This window comes from Chiloscyllium plagiosum, unplaced genomic scaffold, assembly GCF_037043375.1.
Source record: "Chiloscyllium plagiosum isolate Xiang-an unplaced genomic scaffold, Cpla_swu_hap1 HiC_scaffold_16, whole genome shotgun sequence".
Lineage (NCBI taxonomy): Eukaryota > Metazoa > Chordata > Chondrichthyes > Orectolobiformes > Hemiscylliidae > Chiloscyllium > Chiloscyllium plagiosum.
The window spans coordinates 13,129,973-13,149,445 of NW_028270154.1; the positions used below are offsets into that span (position 1 = coordinate 13,129,973).

General features: G+C 39.6%; 1 protein-coding gene across 2 annotated transcripts in view; it reads right to left on the reverse strand.

The window, feature by feature from the left end:
- The window catches only part of mgat4b (alpha-1,3-mannosyl-glycoprotein 4-beta-N-acetylglucosaminyltransferase B), a 245,870-nt gene that overhangs the window by 60,694 nt on the left and 165,703 nt on the right, over window positions 1-19,473 (reverse strand). For both annotated transcript variants that reach the window (XM_043703124.2, XM_043703125.2), the window contains one exon: window positions 4,111-4,224. In XM_043703124.2, the coding sequence (XP_043559059.2) occupies window positions 4,111-4,224 (114 nt within the window). The remainder of the gene's footprint in view (window positions 1-4,110; window positions 4,225-19,473) is intronic.

Here is a 19,473-nt window from a genome sequence, read left to right on the forward strand (position 1 = left end):
GAGTAGTCACAGTAAGACTACAGATTTCAACAGCAGAGAATGGCTTTGAAATATTTTGCAAAAGCCATCCAATAACTACGTCATACTCCTCCATTTCTTCTTCGATAACAAAGCAGCCCAATTATAGTAACAAGTCTCATTTACACCGTGCAGTCAACAAAACTTCAGAGTGGCATAATCAGACAAAAATAGATAATGAATTAATTCACACTGTAGTTCAGACCTACTCTGTGACCCCACAGTTGTAAGCCCAAGAGAAAATCCACTTTGCCTGACATATGGCATGAAATATTCACACCACACTCCTGCACCAAGTTACGATCATCTTGAATTACAAAACAAAGCCACTTCTCCTCTATCTTTATCGGAAACAAGTTTTACGGACTATTAACATATTTGGGGCATAATAAAATACTGCTAAATCTATCTGCCATGCAACATTTCACGCCAAAGCATTTTAGAGTTGCTTAAGGATATTTTAGGACAGATGAGTTAAAACTACGCCAAATCTTAAGTTAGAAGATAGACCTTAAATGAAAAATGATGGAGAGAGGCATGTAAAGAGCACTCCAGAGCCTGGATTTAGGAAGGTCAAGGCACAGCTGCCAACAATGAAACCATGAAAATCAGGGATGGTTAAGAGGATACAACTGAAGGAGTGCAGAGCTTGCTGAAGGCTGTATGGCTGGAGGAGTTTACAAAGATTAAGGGCAATGAACAGAGGGTGAGAGTATGAAATGATTTAAATGCAAGGATGAGAATGACAGGGCACCAACTTCAGATTCAGGAAGGGAAAGTGCAGCAGATATTTATGTTACGAGTGTTTCATAAAAACTGAGACAGTGGCAGCCATAATGAGGTTCACAGATTGGAGTAAGATATTATACTGATTTCTTTCAAGCAATATAAATTGTAACTGCAAATCTATCCAGTGTAAAATCACCTTCGTCTGGTTTGTCTCTATCCCCATTTGTAACAATTTGTTGAAGATGAAAGTCTCACAACTGAGTAACAAAGCCCAAATTTCTATATAGATAAGTTTTAATTGGAATCAAAAACAAATCAGTTACATCAGAATAATTTCTGAAAGGCCATAGTTGGGACCTTAAGGTTTTCCATTTATGGAAACACAGGAACAACAGTGGGTCACTTACCCCTCAAGCCTAATCCTCCATTCAGTGGTTGATGTGTGACTGAAGTGAGCACGTCCACTTTTGTCCTATACCCCTCAATCTTTGTTAAACAAAATTCCCTAGGAGTTTCTAGTTTTGGAGACTTGTTTGAGGGGGAGGTTATGATGTCTTTTGAGCAACTGAGCTGCAAATACAGGTTGCCCAGCAGAGATCTTTTCCGTTTTTTTCAGGTTAGGGATTTCATCCAGAAGACTACACTTCTCACTAAGCCGTATAAGCCCGATACAGAGAGGTTGTTGTTACGTTCCACAATCACGCTTTTGGTTAGTGCCCTCTATAGCCTGCTGGGTGGCAGGGCCTGGCAGGATATTAACCGGTTAGGAGAGGTCTGGGAGCAAGAGCGAGAAGTGGAGATCTCTTCTGAAACATGGGAGAATACTGAAAAGATCTGTCTGTAATAGGACATGCGCTACACAGTTAAAAGTTCTGCACAGGGCTTATCTGTCACCAGACCGTCTGGCGAAGTTTAAAAAAGGGGCATCTTTACTGTGCCCCAAATGTAAAATAAGTGTAGGTATTCTTACCCATTGCTTCTGGACATACCACAGGCTTCGTGTTTACTGGAGCGCTGTGGTGTGAGAGATAGGGAGGGTATTGTGGACTGAAGTCAAAGTAGACCCGATCTCTCTCCTCTTAGGTCTACCGAATTTACCACCTTTAGACGGGCATGGGAAGAAACTATTTAATATTCTCGCATACTGTGCACGGAAGAATATTCTGATGAATTGGGTGTCTGAGAACCCACCGGGCTTGCTGGAATGACAGAAATTAATTATGGAGCACATTCCCTTGGACTTTTATTTTTACAAACATGGTGCACCATACAACAGACCATTTTTATAAGACATGGCAGTCCTACTTGAGTTATTTGGAAACAGATTTGCCAGTTGTCTTAACTAGAGCGTTTGTTTAACCAGGATAGTTAGATTTGTCAAGCCCTGGGCCCTGGAGAGAGTCTCCTGAGTTAATACAGGTATATATGCAATGCTCCCGTTTCTCTATTTGGGAGCTTTGCGCCAAGCATAGCTGTTCTGTATTTTCTGGGGGTTTTTTTGGTGTTGCTTTGCACAGTGTTAGGGTTTGTTTTGTATTAGAGGGTAGGTTAATAGTTAGGAGACAGTAGTTGTATGGTTTTTGTGTTGGTTTTCTTTTTATTATACTAATATTTGTTATTGATTGTATTTTTAAATAATTTTATATTTTTGTAAAGTTAAAAAAAAATTGCTAATAGATATATTTACAAAAAAAAAAATTCCCTTATTCTCAAATTTAACATTAGGCCACTGATATGGCATCAACTGTTGTTCATGGAAGAGAATTCCAAATGTCCTTCTGAATGAATTTCCCTCCGTCATGAGGTCAGAAGTGGGGATGTTTGCCAATGATTGAACAATGCTCAGTTTGCAATTCGTCAGACACTGAACCAATCCATATCCAAATGCAGCAAGACCTCGACATTGCTGAAAGGTTGCAATTTATATTTGTGCCATACAAATGCCTCGCAATGACCACTTCCAACAAGAGAGAATGTAACCATTACCACTTAACATTCAATGGCATTACCATTACTGAGCATTAGCATTACTTAATCCCCTACCAACATCTTGGGGTTACCACTGACCAGAAACTGAATTGGATTAGTTATATGAATACTATGGTTACAAGAGCAAGTCAGAGGCTTGGAGCCTTTCAGTAAGTAACTCATCACGAGGTCCCAAAGCCTGTCTGTCACAAGGCACAGGTCAGGAGTGTGATGGAATATTCCCCACTTGCCTGGATGAATGCAACTCATTATTATTCTGCTTTCAGTGCTGTTGGGTCAAAATCCTGGAATTCTCTCCCTACTGACATTATGTTACCCACTGCAGCGATTGAAGAATGTAGCTTACCACCACCACTTTTTCAAGGGCAACTAGGGAAGAGGGGATGGGGGACACAAAAGCAAAAATTGCTCTTCTCTGTTTGCAGCCAAAAGTAAAACCTGTGCCCACTCTTGTAACATAGTCGCTAAGAAATCCAATAGGGAATGCAGGAAAAACTTTCTTAATGAGAAATTTGCTACTACAGGGAATAGCTGAGTTAATGCTACACACACATTTAAGGAGAGCTGCATAAACACAAAGGAGAAAAGAACAGAACGTTATGTTGTTTAGGATTAGATAAAGGTGGGTGGGAAGAGGCTCACATGGATTATGAACATCAGCATTGACCAGCTGCACTGTTTTTGTGCTGTTAAATACTTTGTAAGGTCACTGGAGGATTAACTCCTTGGTGTCCTAAAGGAGAACACTTTAATCACTTGTAGCCTGAGTTTCACTGCTGACTTAAAAGTTGTGTCAATCTCTATCCATAATCCTCTTGATTTTTATTGTTCAATAGTATAAAGCCTTGATCTGGTCTCTGATCAATCTGAAAAGTATCAAGAGTTAAAAAGAAAATCTTACACTGATCATTTATCTTCTTGCTGTTTGAAGGAGCCTGTGTGCACAAATTGGCTATGTATGCCTAAGCAAACAGTAGTTCTCTGTACTTCATAAAAATTCATTGGCCATGAAGTACTTTGGGACATCAAGAATATGAATGGCATGATGCAAACAAGACTTATTTTTCTTTCTTGAATTCTTGCAATGCTCCAAAATTAAAACCAATGCTAGGTACCAATCACTAGCTAAAGTTTTATTTTTGAGGTTGGGATGGCCTTGGGTCTCAACAAAATTCTTACATGATCAAGAATCCCAAAGTTAATCTAGCCGAGCGTAACTAAGGAGTGCAGGTTGAACTTTAGCCAATGGCTTCAGATATCAGTCAGTTGTATTTATATATTAGAAACTGATGCCACTGTCTCCCCCTCTCACTTGTTTACTCAAGGATACAAAGGTTGGTAACAAACACATTCTTTGGATTCAGCTGGATTTACCTGACCCGCTCTTTGGGATCACCAAATGTTTCTTTCAGATGAGAGAAATCAGGATAGTAGTTCACTGATGGGGCAATGACTTCAAGCAGGCCCGACTGAATTTCATTTGGAAATCTGTGAAGAAAAAGTTAGAACAATTAAAGGTTTGATCTACACACAAAGGATTGAAGTAGCTAATTCTGTGACACATGCCAAGAGTTGCAACTACACCAAAGGTCACAAAGTCACCCAGTCACAGAATTGAGGAAGGATTGCAATATCGTAGGAAATGTTTTATTCAGTCCTGTTCACATAAACTCCACTTTTTTTGCACTCTCCCCATATCCCCAAAACCTCTTAATTCCAAATCCATACTCTGTGTTTGAGCATTCAGATTCTCTGAGGTAGACAATTCCAAAGATTAACAAATATTTTGAGGGATGAAATTTTTCCTTGTTTCAGCATTCAATTGCTGACCCCTAATCCTGAGACTATAACCCCAGGTCCTTCAATCTCCAGCTAGGAGAAAAAGGCTTTTAGTATGGGTGGCACGGTGGTTCAGTGGTTAGCACTGCTGCCTCACAACACCAGGGTCCCAGGTTCAATTCCAGCCTCAGACGACAGTGTGTGGAGTTTGCACATTCTCCCAGTGTCTGCGTGGGTTTCCTCCCACAGTCCAAAGATGTGCAGGGCAGATGAACTAGCCATGCTAAATTGCCCATAGGTGCATTAGTCAGAGGGAAATGGGTCTGGGTGGGTTACTCCTCGGAGTGTCGTTGTGGACTTGTTGGGCTGAAGGTCAAGTCACCTAAGAATTTTATGTATTTCAACTCAACCATTTCTTATTCTCCTATACTTTATTTCACTCAATCTCTCCATAGGACAGCTCTTGCATACAGAAATCAAATTTGTAAATCACTGCACCCTCACTCAATACATCCTTTGTTTTAGGTAAGGAGACCAGAACATTATTCCCAGTTTTTATACCCATTATGTTTACACTTCAAATGGAATATAGAATCACTGGAGAAAGTCCAAAAATGGTCTAGGGATGATACTAGAATTGAAAGATGAGGATTATTGGAAAGACTGAATGGATGGAAACATTTGTCTTCAGAAAAGTGGAAGCTTAGAATAGATCAGAGATGATTTAACATTAAGAATGAGTTTTGTTAAGGGAGTTGTGGAGTGTTTGTTAATTTGTGGGAAAATCCAAAATTAGGGGCCATAAATACAAGATAGGAAAGGGTTACAGATACCCTTGGAACAGGTAGAACTTGAACCTTGGCCTCCTGGTCCAGTGGTAGGGGCACTACTGCATCACAAAAGCCCATTAAGGTGGAATTCTATCAGGAGGTCAGGCTCCTTGCACTCTGGTGTAAATGCACAGGAGGTAAGCCAGTTTGGCTAGCTCACCCTTCAATTTTTTTTTTTATTTTTTTTTTTTGAGTTTATGCCCTTTAATTGGTTCAAGATGGGACCTGTTTTCAGAGAGAAGTTGCACTTCATCAAGCTGTCAGCCAAGCAAGGCTGGCAGTTCTGCATACCTACAGCACCAAACATGACCAATAGGCACTGCCAATAGTGCAAATATGGTCAAACAGGTGAAGTACTGTCACAGAACTGACATTCAGATATATGCAGGATCTCAATGCAATAATGGAATGAGACAGGATAAGGTGGATCTGGAGGGAGGAAAAACTGCGAACAGGGCCTTCAACTGACTAACAGGCATCAAGATTAAACCTTTCCCATTACCCGTTACATCACAGACGCAACAAGATGAAGCTCTTAATTCAGCATTATAGTCCACTTAAGGATCCCCATTTGGCCAAAGCCAAAGAAGCCTTTTCAACCTGTCAAAGTTGAAGAGGGGTGGGCATAGAGACACTGCCTTAATTTGCAGGTCCATCTGCCTCCTTTTCCATCCATGGGTGATTGATAAAGTTTAGATTAGATTAGATTAAATTAGATTAGATTACAGTGTGGAAACAGGCCCTTCGGCCCAACAAGTCCACAACGACCCGCCGAAGCGAAACCCACCCATACCCCTACATTTACCCCTTACCTAACACTACGGGCAATTTAGTATGACCAATTCACCTGACCCTGCACATCTTTGGACTGTGGGAGGAAACCGGAGCACCCGGAGGAAACCCATGCAGTTGAATCATTGCCACTAATACATTCATCAAGGAAGAGAGGAAATTCTTTTACTCCATGCTTAGCATACGTGAATACAAGAGACTTAAGCAAAGGAAACTACAGCACAAGAGAAAATCAAATAGAAATGTTTAATGAAAGGCTGAGATGGGGTAGATGGAATGGGAATATAAATACCATTTGAGCAGTTTCAGTGCTGTATACTCTACACTACTATCCTGTCAGGGTCATGTCAAATAAAAACCTAAGAACAATTTAAAATGTCATGCTTCCATTCAAACAGTGCTGAGAAGAGATGATGAATAATTAAACAGGAAAAATTTAGAAAAGATGATTCTTATATTTTCATTTACTTAAATTCCTAGAAAACAAAGCTATGTTTAAAATTTTTATTGTTGCAATATGAATGAGTCTTATGGAAACAGCAAATTTTCTGGACTATAACACAGGAATTCTAATTATTGGCATGTCTCAGCATCCCACATGCTGGTGCAAAGTTCAAGAAATAAACTGCTTACACTTGAAAATTTGGTGACACAGCCTTACATTCAGAAGAGCCACTTGGATCTCATGGCTCTTGAGGTCAGGAGTTGACCCTTTCTTATTGTGTTGCAACAATAAATGATAAGTGAACTAGAAACTGAAACTTGATGCCTGAATACAGATGAGCTATCGCAATCATCAGAAAGATAGACTAATCAACAATTCCAAACAAGGCTGAACAATTATTCATTCACAGTCTGACTCCTTATACTTGAACTGAATTCAGTATCCTGGCTCATTCTGAAAGATGAGGCTTGAAAACAAAGTCCTGCCTGCCCTATGAAATAAAAACTACACATCCCATGGCACTGTTTGGAAACAGAAGCAGAGTTCTGCCAAGTATCAACATTTATCCTTCGCCAATACCACCAAAGGCAGATGATCTGACCATTGTCAATGCTTTTTGGGAGTTGTTGCACACTATTGGCTGTTGTCTTTCCCTAATTGGAATATTTCTAAAAGTGCTTCAATTTATAGAAAGGCACTTCTGCACACCCTGAGGTCATATAGGGTACTATATGTAGGTGCTAGATGTAATCAGAAAATTCTGTTTCCAAGAATAGTTTGGAGACTGGAGATTCTTTGGAGAGAAACCCATTAAAACAGAGCAGCAACAGGATTTGGCTTTTAATTAAGCATAACTGCCCACGGAAGGTTCTCAATGTGGTCAACACCAAGGGCCCTACTCCACTTCTCGAAATTGCAGACACAATGCCTGCTTTCACACCGTCTGCGACTTAAAACAATACAGGCAGTAACTGCATTAGAACACCACTCCAAGTTCCCGTCCAAGCCACACACTATCCTAACTTAGAAATGCATCACCCTTCCTTCACTGTCATTATGTCAAAATCCTTGACATTCCCAAACTGTGTGTCTATTATACCACATTGGGTGCAGTGATTCAAAAAGAGAGCTCACCATTATCTTAAGGACAACTAGGATTGGCAATAAAATTTGCCCTTGGCTGAAATGACTATAGCTTGAGAATGAATGTAAAACAAAGATTTAGCTATCTCTAGCTGAAACCTCCCAGTGTTAAAACCATCAACTTCTCAAGATTACAGAGTATAAAATATCATGCTTGTTCACTAAACAGCAGAGGATAACTCCATAAGAACCTGAAATGTTTTTAAATATCATTCAGCACTCATACTAGCAGAATTTTATTGATGCATGCAGTGGAGTTGTTGTCCAAACAACTGCAAGCTATGTTTTTGTGGCTGACTGAGAATTTCACATTAAAACATCAATGATACTGATCAGACATATGAGTGATGACTTTATGAGCAAGAATAATTATGTTGAATGCGCAATTTAAGTATCAATGTTTAATGTGAAAGAAACTATTTTTTGAAAGGTTATGGGTAGGAATGGCAGAAAATATTTGAAAAATATATATTTGAGTGATTTATCACCATTTTCTAAGAAATTAGTCAATGAAATATATGAATTTGCATTATAATGAATATATTTTCTCACAAATTAGTTGGCAGAAATGTAGGACGACGGAGATAGAAGGGTATCAACCAAGTTTCCCTGGAAGAATGTGAAGAACTTGAAAGCAAAAAGTGTGAACATATGCAATGTGCCACTGAAGTGTAACCATCAAGTGTAGTACAAGAACAACAGTTGAAATTTTATTATTAGCTGATCACCTGTGGCATTGGACATATGACAGAATATGTAATCATGGATTAGCATACAGATATCTTTAAAGAAACAGGACTAGAATGCATAGCTGTTATAAAAGTAAGGTTTATTTCCTTATAGAGGTAGAGAGTATAAAAATAAGGAAATTATGCTAAACCCTAATGAATTATTAATAAGCTTAGCTGAAGTATTCAGGGTAACAATTTAGGAAGGAGTCAAGTCAGATGTGGCAGAGAATTACTAGAATGGCAGTTGGGATGAGGGATTTCAATTGATGAAGTGGGATTGGAAGAGCTGTGGTTTTTATCTTTAGAGCAGTTAAGATAAAGAGAGATTTAATGGAGGTGGTCAAGATCAGGAGAGGGCTTTGATTGTTGGTCCTTACTTTATCTTTTCCAGGGTCAGAGGATCAGCAACCAGAGATAATTGGGAGAAGAACCAGAATTAAGATGACAAAAACTGTTTTATGCAGTGAGCTCTGACGATCTGGAACACGTTGCCTGAAATATTTGTGGAGCATATTCAGTGGTGTTTTGAATGGGAATTGGTTAACTACTTGATAAGGCAATAATTGCAGGCCTATGGGAAAAGAGGAGGATAGTAGACAAATTAGATAGCTGTTTCAAAGAGTTGACACGCATTCTCAGTAAGTCAAAGTTCACCCACCTATACTGTATAATTCGAAGTGAAATAAAAAGTCAATGTTATTTAGGGGTCTGAATTTTGTGATATATAATGTTAAGGCACAGGGTAAACCCTCCTGCTTAATCTAAAACAGCAACACAGAAAAGATTTATCTCGTTTAGTAATCTGTGAAAACTCATGTGATTAAGAACTATTTAAAGTAAAAAATTAACAACATTATTTCTTAAAGTATAACAGAATAGTTAACCCAGAACTATTTACACCTCCTTTCTCTAACCTATCTTTACCTTCCCTTCTATAATACTAGTCCAATAAAACGCCCAATTAAGATTTACAGGGAAATTCATATATTAAAACCAGCCAGCGGTTGAATCTTTTCTCTCTCTCTCTTCGTTGTGATTGGCTCTCCAGGTCAATGTTGATGTTTTTCTCGAGACAGGTACCTCTCAGAGTTCTGACTAGCAGCCTACATCTGTTGGTCTTGCGGCAGTTCTCCTCCCACCTGTTCAATTTTCCTTCGTCTTATACCTCAAAGAGTAAAAGTTATTTGAAAAACAGAAACAATATAAATTTGGAAGGTGGCACTTGCGCCAGGTAAAGAAAAAAATCAGTGTGTTCTTCCTGATATATGTATCTATGATATTGATCTCAGCCTTCCTTGTGGTAGCGACATCCACATTTTCATGACAAAGTATGAAGAAGATTACAATAAATTGGATTGGATTTGTGGCGGCCTTTGACCCAGAAATGGAGGAGAAAGGAAAATTTATAACAACTTTATAAACAATTACACAAACATTTTAAAAATTGTTCAAAAAGACTTTAAGAATATATATTGTATGTAATTGGATCAATTATATTTTTTGGATAATGAGAAGAATTGTTCCATTGACTTGGCAACCCAAAACCTGAAAGCAGGACCAACAGGAAGTTGAAATACAGAGGCGATGTTGCAGAAAGTACAAAGAAAAAAAGGCAACAGCTGAACAGCAAAAGTGGCCAGCAAATTGAGTCAGAGAATTGGATTTCTGAACAGTTGGAAAGCATATTTAAGGCAGTCCCACTATTTCTTACATTTTTGATCAGCTGAAGGTCCACAACTGGACATACTGTGCAGAGGTAAAGGTAGTTCTAGTAAACCTGCTCTGTCATGACTGATGGGTGCTGTGAGTTGAGAAGTCCTGCAAATAAGTTCATCATTGATTGCACAGGGAGAGCTCTGTTTATGAAGAAGTTGTTGCCTATAGACACTGTCAACCATCAAAGGAAAGGGAGTGGAAGTCTTAAGAAATCGCTATGCTGGAAAAACTTTGTGGCTGAAATAGGTGTCATATAGACAGTGCACTGCTGATAAAATCTAAGAGATCCACTTTTGCTATATCTATTCTTCCAGATGTAAGTATTGGTGTATATCAACTGTGATTTACCAGTTTTAGTTTGCTTAATTTGCACTAATTCATTTTAAATATAGCTTGGCAGTTTACTGTCAACCATCATCTAATCGGCTCATTCTCAACAGCAGTGCTTCTACTACAGTAACTAATCAGCACTCTCCTTTCAAAATAGTATAAATTGTTGGTTTTTCCCACAAACTGATATTCTTGAAAATTATCCTGATGAGTACAAGATGAAAAGTTTTCAGAAAATTTATCTTTTTTCAGCAATTCTCAAGATCTGTACAACCAAACAAGAGAGAGTGAAATTGTGTTTGGTGATCTCCTTATTTGGGAGTAATTTGGCAAAGTCTTTGCAGTTATGGATTCTATAAGGAGTGTTATAAACCCAGCCAATTCAATCTGCAATTCAGCTGTGCGACCTCAAACCAGCAAAGGTGCAGCCATAAATGGTGAAATACTAAGATTGGGGTTGCACAAGAGGCCAGAAGCAGCTAATGCAGAGAGCTTGGAGGATTGTTGGGCTGGTCAAAGCTTCAAAGTTGGGAGAGGGGACACAACAGATAGATTTAAAAACAAGGATGAGAATTTTAAAAATTCAAAGCTGTATTAGCTGCATTGTACAATGGTGTTTTCCCTACTGAATGAAATAAGAACAAAAGCAAAACCAAAAGGATTAACATCTTTACAGATACTGATCTTATGCTTTCAAACATTTGTTTTAAATGAATGTTCAGCATGGGAGCACCACTAGCAAGAATATCATTTATTTCCCTCCCATAGTTGTCCTTTGGGAAGATTCTGGTATGCTATCATTCTTGAGCTAATTCAGTCCATGAGGCGAAGATGCTCCCACATCGAGCATTTCAAGGCTTTTGCGCTGACCAACATACATTCAAGTTGGAGTGGTGTGTGTGCTGTTCTGACACACTTTAGATCCTAGCCCAACTAGCAAGCAGAGAACACAGGCTTTGAAGATGTCAAGCTGCATCATCCATCCAGTAGATGGCACACACTGCAGTCATGATGCACTAGTAGTTAAGAGAATAAATGTTTAAGCTACTGGGTGAAGTCCTAATGAAGTAGACAGCAGCTTCTAATTTCCAACTGCACCCATCCAATGTGGCATGTCGCTCCTTTCAGTTTTCATAACACCCAGTAATTAATCAGGCTCTATCTCCATTTTCATCCATCCATTCAGCACAAAACAACTTTTGCATGTCCTTAAAGACACCAAATCATTAAATCAATCAACTCCACAGCCTGAAAACAAAATCCAAGAGCGCAAGTTGAATGCTCAATGTCCTGTTATCAACCTCTTGTGAAAACACTGGATTTCACTATTTAATACAATTTGAATGACTGTTGTAAACAGACATGGATTTTGGTTTCAGAGGCACAAGGAAAAAGGTAACAGGGCTGAAAAGTGGAATGATATTGTGCTGCGAGAACCATTTCATCTGCTTACTATTTCAGAACATCAGCAGCAATGTTTGCAGCACAGATGGTTAGTTCACTACACTGTTTTGTTTCAGCATTGCAGACAGGGGTCTGCAACAAACATTGGTGGTGTCTATACCTTGACCTAGATTTCATCTTTTTCAAAAAAAAGCATTCTCAACAGAAGGTAATGATTAATGCTTACAATTAAGGTGCAGTTCACTAGCACATTCCAAATGGAAAATATGGTAAAATCACAAACTCCTGCTGTTTATCTAGTGTCTCAAGAATAGGAAATGTTGTTGACTACTAAAACACCCTGCAATTAAATTAAACATGTTCTTAGGCTTTCCAATGGCAAGTACGTCAAAAGATAAGACTAGCAGTGATAAAAATAATCAGAAGGACCAAACCAAATGCTCTGAATCAGAATGTCTATAACATTTGAAATAAAATCTTATGAACTGATAGCACATTTAAACATCACAGAATCACAGAAGTGTTGTGGCTTAGAAAGAGGCCATTTAGCCCACCATGTCTACTTATTAACTGAGAATCATTAGCTAGTGCCAATCTCTTGCTTTTCTCCATACTTTTGCACTTTTTAAAAATTCAAAAAAATCAGCTTATGCCCCCTTGAATAAATAAGCATGATCTGATAGCCAGAACAGGGACATGGCTGCAGGTCAACATAGAGTGGAGCTTAAATATTGAAGGGTACATAACATTTAGGAAGGATAGAATAGAAGAAAAAGGTGGAGGGATGGCTCTCTTAATGAATGATGGTAGCAGCAGGTTACAGAGAGACGATTCAAATTCAGGAAACTAAGATGTAGTAGCAGTTTGGATAGAAACAAAAAATGATAAAAGGAAGAAATCACTTTGGGGAGTGGGGGTATACAGGCCCTATAACAGTAGCCAAATGGCAGGAGTACAAAGGAAAAAATAGTGGGAGCATGAACTGGAATATCAGATAGACAAAGGTTGGCTAGATGAGGAGTTTGTTGAATTTGAGAGATAATTTCTGAGAACAGCACGTTCTAGTTCTGCCTCGGACAACCGTCTGTGTGGAGTTTGCACATTCTCACCGTGTCTGTGAGAATTTCCTCCAGGTGCTCTGGTTTCCTCCCACAATCCAAACATGTGCAGGTCAGGTGAACTGACCATGCTAAATTGCCGACAGTGTTAGGTGAATTAGTCAGGGGCAAATATAGGGTAGGGCAATGGGTCTGGGTTGGTAACTCTTCGGAGGTTCAGTGTGGGCTTTTTGGGCTGAAGGGCCTATTTCCATACTGTAAGGAATCTAATCTAATCAGAAATCAGGCTATATTTGACCTGGTATTGTGCAACAAGATAGGATTAATTAATTACCCGATAGGTAAGGTGCCCCAGATAGCAACAGTTGTATGTTTGAATTTTATATTCAGTTTGTGAGAGAGAGAGAGAGAGAGAGAGAGAGAGAGAGAGAGAGAGAGAGAGAGAGAGAGAGAGAGAGAGACAGACAGACAAATGGGTCCAAGATTAGTATTTTAAACTTAAGGAAAATTAAGGCAGGACAATAGGCAAAACATTATAGTACTGATTCAATGATGGTAATGCCATTAAATGTCAACGAGTGACGGTTAGATTCCCTCTTTTTGGAGATGGCTATTGTCTGGCACGGCTTTTTTAATTCACTCAGGATGGAGGTGTCATTCACTGGGCCAGCATTTTATGCTCATTCTTAACTACCCTTGAGAAGATGGCAGAGTTGCCACTTGCCAGCCCAAGCTTGGATTCTCTTCAAATGTTGCTGCATTTGGACATAGACTGTTTCAGTATCTGAGGAATAGCAAATGATGCTGAACATTGTTCGCTGATGATTGCACATCTCCAATTCTGACCTTATAAAGCGAGGTAGGGTTATTGATGAAGCAGCTGAAGATTAATAGACCTAGAACACTATTCTAAGGAACTCCTTGAGAGATATCCTGGAGCTGAGATGACTGTCCTCCAGCAACCACATCTTACATGCCAGGTATGACTCCAACTAGGGGTGTATTTTTCCCAATTCCGATTGCCAGCTTCCTTAATGCCAAATTTGGTCAAAAGTAGCCTTGGTGTCAAGTATAGTCACTTTCACCTTACCTTTGGAGTTAGACTCTTTTGTCCATTGAACCAAAACTACAAAGAGGTCAGGAATCAAGTGGCCCCGGCAGAAATGAGCAGGTTATTAAGTGCTGCTTGAAAGTACTGCTGAATGCACATTCCAATACTTCATTGATGATTGAGAATAAACTGATGGGGTAGTAATTGGCCGAGTTGGTCTAACCTAATAATGACATCAAGATGCTAGTAAAATTAATGAGAATCAGTGGTTAAACTTGCCACCTAACACAATGGAAAATGTTTGTAGCTATTGGAGGCCAATAATCTCAAGAGGACATCACCTCAGGAATTCCTCAGTGTCCTAAGTTCAAGGATCTTTAGCCATTTTGTCAATGACTTTCCTTTCAATGCAAGAATAGACGTGCGGATAATCACTGATATTAGTATTTAGTACAATTCGAAGCTTCTTAGATATTGAAGTAGCCTAAGCCCATATGCAGCAAGACTCAGTTAGTATTCAGGCTTGAGCTTAGAAGTGTCAATTTGTACTAAACAAGTGCCAGACAATGGTCATACAGAACAATACAAAATCTAACCACAGCCCTGCTGAAATTCAATAATATCTGCAAAGCTGAATCTTTTACTACTGACATCCTAAGAGTTAGCATTGACCAGAAGCTTATCTGGACTGGCTATATAATAGCCGAGGCCACAATAAATCAGAGGCTAGGAATTCTGCAATGAATAACTCACCTTCTGACTTCCCAAAACCTGTCCACCATTCTTAAGGTTCAATGCAAGAATGTGATGAAATACCCTCTACTTGTCTTTTCAATACAGTTCTAACAACACAAGTGGCTTGACACCATCCAGGGCAGGCAAAAGTGAGGACCGCAGATGCTGGAGACCAGAGGCTACATAAGAGTGGTGCTGGAAAAGCACATCGGGTCAGGCAGCATCCGAGGAGCAGGAAAATCAACATTTCAGACAAAAGCCCTTCATCAGGAATGAGGCCAGGGGAAGCAGCCCATTTGAGTGGTATAGGTCACCCTCATGCAATATTGACTTATTGAGGAATGGACACAATCTTCAAAAAGCAAAGCTGAATTGAAATGTCCAATGACTACTTCTTTGCTGTCAATACACATGGAATGACATGAGGCCCTGGAGATTGATGCATGGTTGGACAAGAGATTAATATGCAAATAAACATTTGGGACATCTTATTGAGAAGTCATTAAAATTCAACAAGCCTCACCTGTGGTTTAATGGTTGCCCCTATCAAACTTTTAACAGAAACTGATTCAAAATAGATTTGCAACCCTCTTAGATTCAGAGTAGATCTCCAAGGAGTGGAAAGGAAACCATTCTGTCATTCTGATATGCGAATGAGTGCAACTTGGACATGACTGTGCATCCAAATTGTTAGAGACCACGTGAGGTCATTGAAAAACAGAGATAGTAATGGTTAAAGAACAATAAATAGGTTTCTGATACAAGATTAACTGAACCTACTTCCCAGACTCCTTTGACAGCACCATTCAAAGCACCTGGATTACTGCATATTATGGTTCCCATATTTAAAAAACAATATACTGGCATTGGAGGCTGTTCAAAAGTGATTCACTTGGCTGACTCCTCAGATAAAGCAGTTAATTTTCAATTCACAATTTCAGATAGTGTACCAAAGTGCTCCACAGAAAATGGCATACTTTTTGAAATTGGTCACCCTTGTAATGCAGTAAACACAGCTGTCAACTTACGCATAACAAGCTCATACAAGGAACAATGTCTGGACATGAATCCCAATCTGATTGCTGAACTATCATACACATCTTTGAATTGTGCAGTGGGGCCTCGGTTTAAATGTCATGGGCAGGAAGCACCTTGTTTAAACAGCTCTGGTACTTCTGACAGTATCTGCTTGTGAGATACAAGTCAAATTCATTGACTGGAATTTAAAGCAATTGCTCACCTCAAAAGGAGCCTGGAAAGTTGGTGGCTTGAAATTCTGCACATTCCTCCATGCATGTAGAACTGTCACTGGGCGGGCAGTAGGTACCAGGAACAGCATCCATTGAGTCCAATTTTATGATCCCACCAGTCTACCAATCTAGCCCAATGGGAATGTAAAATACAGCCCAGCCTCTGATGAGTTTCAGATGCCGGGATTTCATTGTAGACCCAAACAGAGAATCCTAGATCTGATACATCTGTTAACAATTTGGGGGCTGAAATAATATTCCTATTCAGATTTTTATGCTGATCATTCCCTCAGTGCTGCACTGGGAGTGCCACACTGGATAATGGGATCAAGTGACTTGAATGGAGCTCTAATATATGACTTTGAGGTACAGAAGAGTGTGCACCTGAGATGACAGGACTGTCAAATTCCCAAACTAATCATGGGACTGTCCTATTTTTCAAAAAAAAAAGTCATTGGCAAACTAGGCAAGTATTTTCTATAGTTTTTATAAATGAAAGGTGATCTCATTGAAATCTACAAAATAAATAAAGGGTTAGACATGGGAGATGGACATAAGATGTCTTCCCTGTTTGGGAAGTCTACAACTATAGGTCACAATTTTAAAATATGAATAATACCATAAAGACGGAGGTTAGGATTTGTTTTACTCAGTGGTTACCTTTGCAACTCTCCACCCCAAAGGTCCATGGAAGCTCAGTGTTCAAGTATATTTTTTAAAAAAAGAGGTTAATAAATCTTTGACAGTTATTGGGATAATGTGGCTCAAAGGCACTGAGGAATTTGACCAGCTATGATAAATGACAGAACAGGCATGAAATGCTGAATGGCCTACTCCTGTTCTAATATTCCAATCAGGGCTACCCACTGCTGACATCATTGGAGGCTCGGCTATACATCAGCAATGTTGTAGGATATAGACTGAAGTACATTCAAGTGTTGATTGACCAGCATAAGCTAAAGAATACAACTAAATGCTACTTTAGCCCTAAAACCATTACCTGATGAATCAATTCTGTAATCCACCAACATGTGGTGTCCAATAAAATCCCAATGTCCGGGGTTTCCCACAGACTAAAAGTAACTCAACTTGTATTTCATAGGTCGCTGCATCCCCACAGAACAAAACAAGCAATTTGATTTCCCATCTTCTGCATTCAATACCAATGAGTTTTCAGGATTTGTTGACAAATTTCCCTACTTTAATAATTAATCAATGAGTAGAGAATGGGACTGCCCAGAAGGGGGGCAATTCAGGCCATTGTGTCTATGCCAGCTCTTTGAAAGGCTGTCCAGTTAATCTCAAACCCCTGCATCCTTTTCAAATGTACAACCAATTCTTCTTCTGAAATTTACTATTAAATCTATTACCACTACCCTTTATGGTGGCACATTCAAGTTCACAGCTCTTGGATCTTATATGATAATGGAGAGAACCAGAGTCATAGAGATGTACAGCATGGAAACAGACCCTTTGGTCCAACCCGTCCATGCTGACCAGATATCCCAACGCAATCTAGTTCCACCTGCCTGCACCCAGCACATATTCCTCCAAACCCTTCCAATTCACATATCATCCAACTGCCTTTTAAATGCTGCAGTTGTACTAGCCTCCATCACTTCCTCTGGCAGCTCATTCTATACACGTACCACTCTCTACATGAAAATGTTGCCCCTTAGATCTCTTTTATATCTTTCCCTTCTCACCCTAAACCTATTCCCTCTAGTTCTGGACTACCCCATCCCAGGGAAAAGACGTTGTCTACTTATCCTACTCATGTCCCTCATGATTTTATAAACCTCTATAAGGTCACCCCTCAGCTTCCGATGCTCCAGGAAAAACAGCCCCAGTCTGTTCAACCTCTCCCTATAGCTCAAATCCTCAAACCCTGGCAACATCCTTGTAAATCTTTTCTGAACCCTTTCAAGTTTCACAACATCTTTTTGATTGAAAGGAGACCAGAATTGCACACAATATTCCAACAGTGGCCTAACCAATGTCCTGTACAGCCGCAACATGACCTCCCAACTCCTGTACTCAATACTCTGACCAATAAAGGAAAGCATACCAAATGCCTTCTTCACTATCCTATCTACCTGCGACTCCACTTTCAAGGAGCTATGAACCTGCACTCCAAGGTCTCTGTTCAGTAACACTCTCTAGGACCTTACCATTATTAAGGGTATAAGTCTGCTAAGATTTGCTTTCCCAAAATGCATTTATCAGAATTAAAGTCCACCTGCCACTTCTCAGCCCATTGGCCCATCTGATCAAGATCTTGTTGTAATCTGAGGTAACCCTCTTCACTGTCCACTACACTTCCAATTCTGGTGTCATCAGTAAACTTACTGACTATACCTCTTATGCTCACATCCAAATCATTTATGTAAATGACAAAAAGTAGTGTATCCAGCACTGATCCTTGTGGCACGCCACTGGTCACAGGCCTCCAGTCTGAAAAACAACCCTCCCCACCACCCTCGCCCTTCTACCTTTGAGCCGGTTCTGTATCCAAATAGCTAGTTCTCCCTATATTCCATGAGATCCAACCTTGCTAACCAGTCTCCCATGGGGAATCTTGTTAAATGCCTTATTGAAGTCCATATAGATCACATCCACTGCTCTGCCCTCATCAATCCTCTTTGTTACTACTTCAAAAAAACTCACCCAAGTTTGAGAGACATGATTTCCCACACACAAAGCCATGTTGGCTATCACGAATCAGTCCTTTCCAAATACATGTACACCCTCCCCCTCAGGATTCCCTCCAACAACTTGCCCACCACCAATGTCAGGTTTACTGGTCTGTAGTTCCCTGACTTGTCCTTACCACCTTCCTTAAACAGTGGCACCATGTTAGCCAACCTCCAGTGACTATTGATGATACAAATATATCTGCAAGAGGCCCAGCAATCACTTCCCTAGCTTCCCACAGAGTTGTAGGATACATCTGATCAGGTCTTGGGATATATCCACTTTTGTGTGTTAAGACATCTACAACCTCCTCATCTGTAATATGGACATTTTTTAAGATGTCACCATATATTTTCCCACATTCTGTATATTCCATATCCTTTTCCACAGTTAGTACTGATGCAAAATACTCGTTTAGTATCTCTTCCATCTCCTGCGGCTCCGCAAAAAGGCTGCCTTGCTGATCTTCGAGAAGTCCTATTCTCTCCCTAGTTACCCTTTTGTCCTTAATGTATTTGTAAGAACACTTTGGATTCTCCTTAACTATTTGTCAAAGCTATCTCATGTCCCTTTTTGCCCTGACTTCCCTCTTAAGTATACTCTTACTGCCTTTATACTTTTCTAAGGATTCACTCGATCTATCCGGTCTATGCCTGACATACGCTTCCTTCATTTTCCTTAACCAAACCCTCAATTTCTTTAGTCATCCAGCATTCCCTATACCTACCAGCCTTTCCTTTCACTATAACAGGAATATACTATGTCTGGACTCTTGTCAT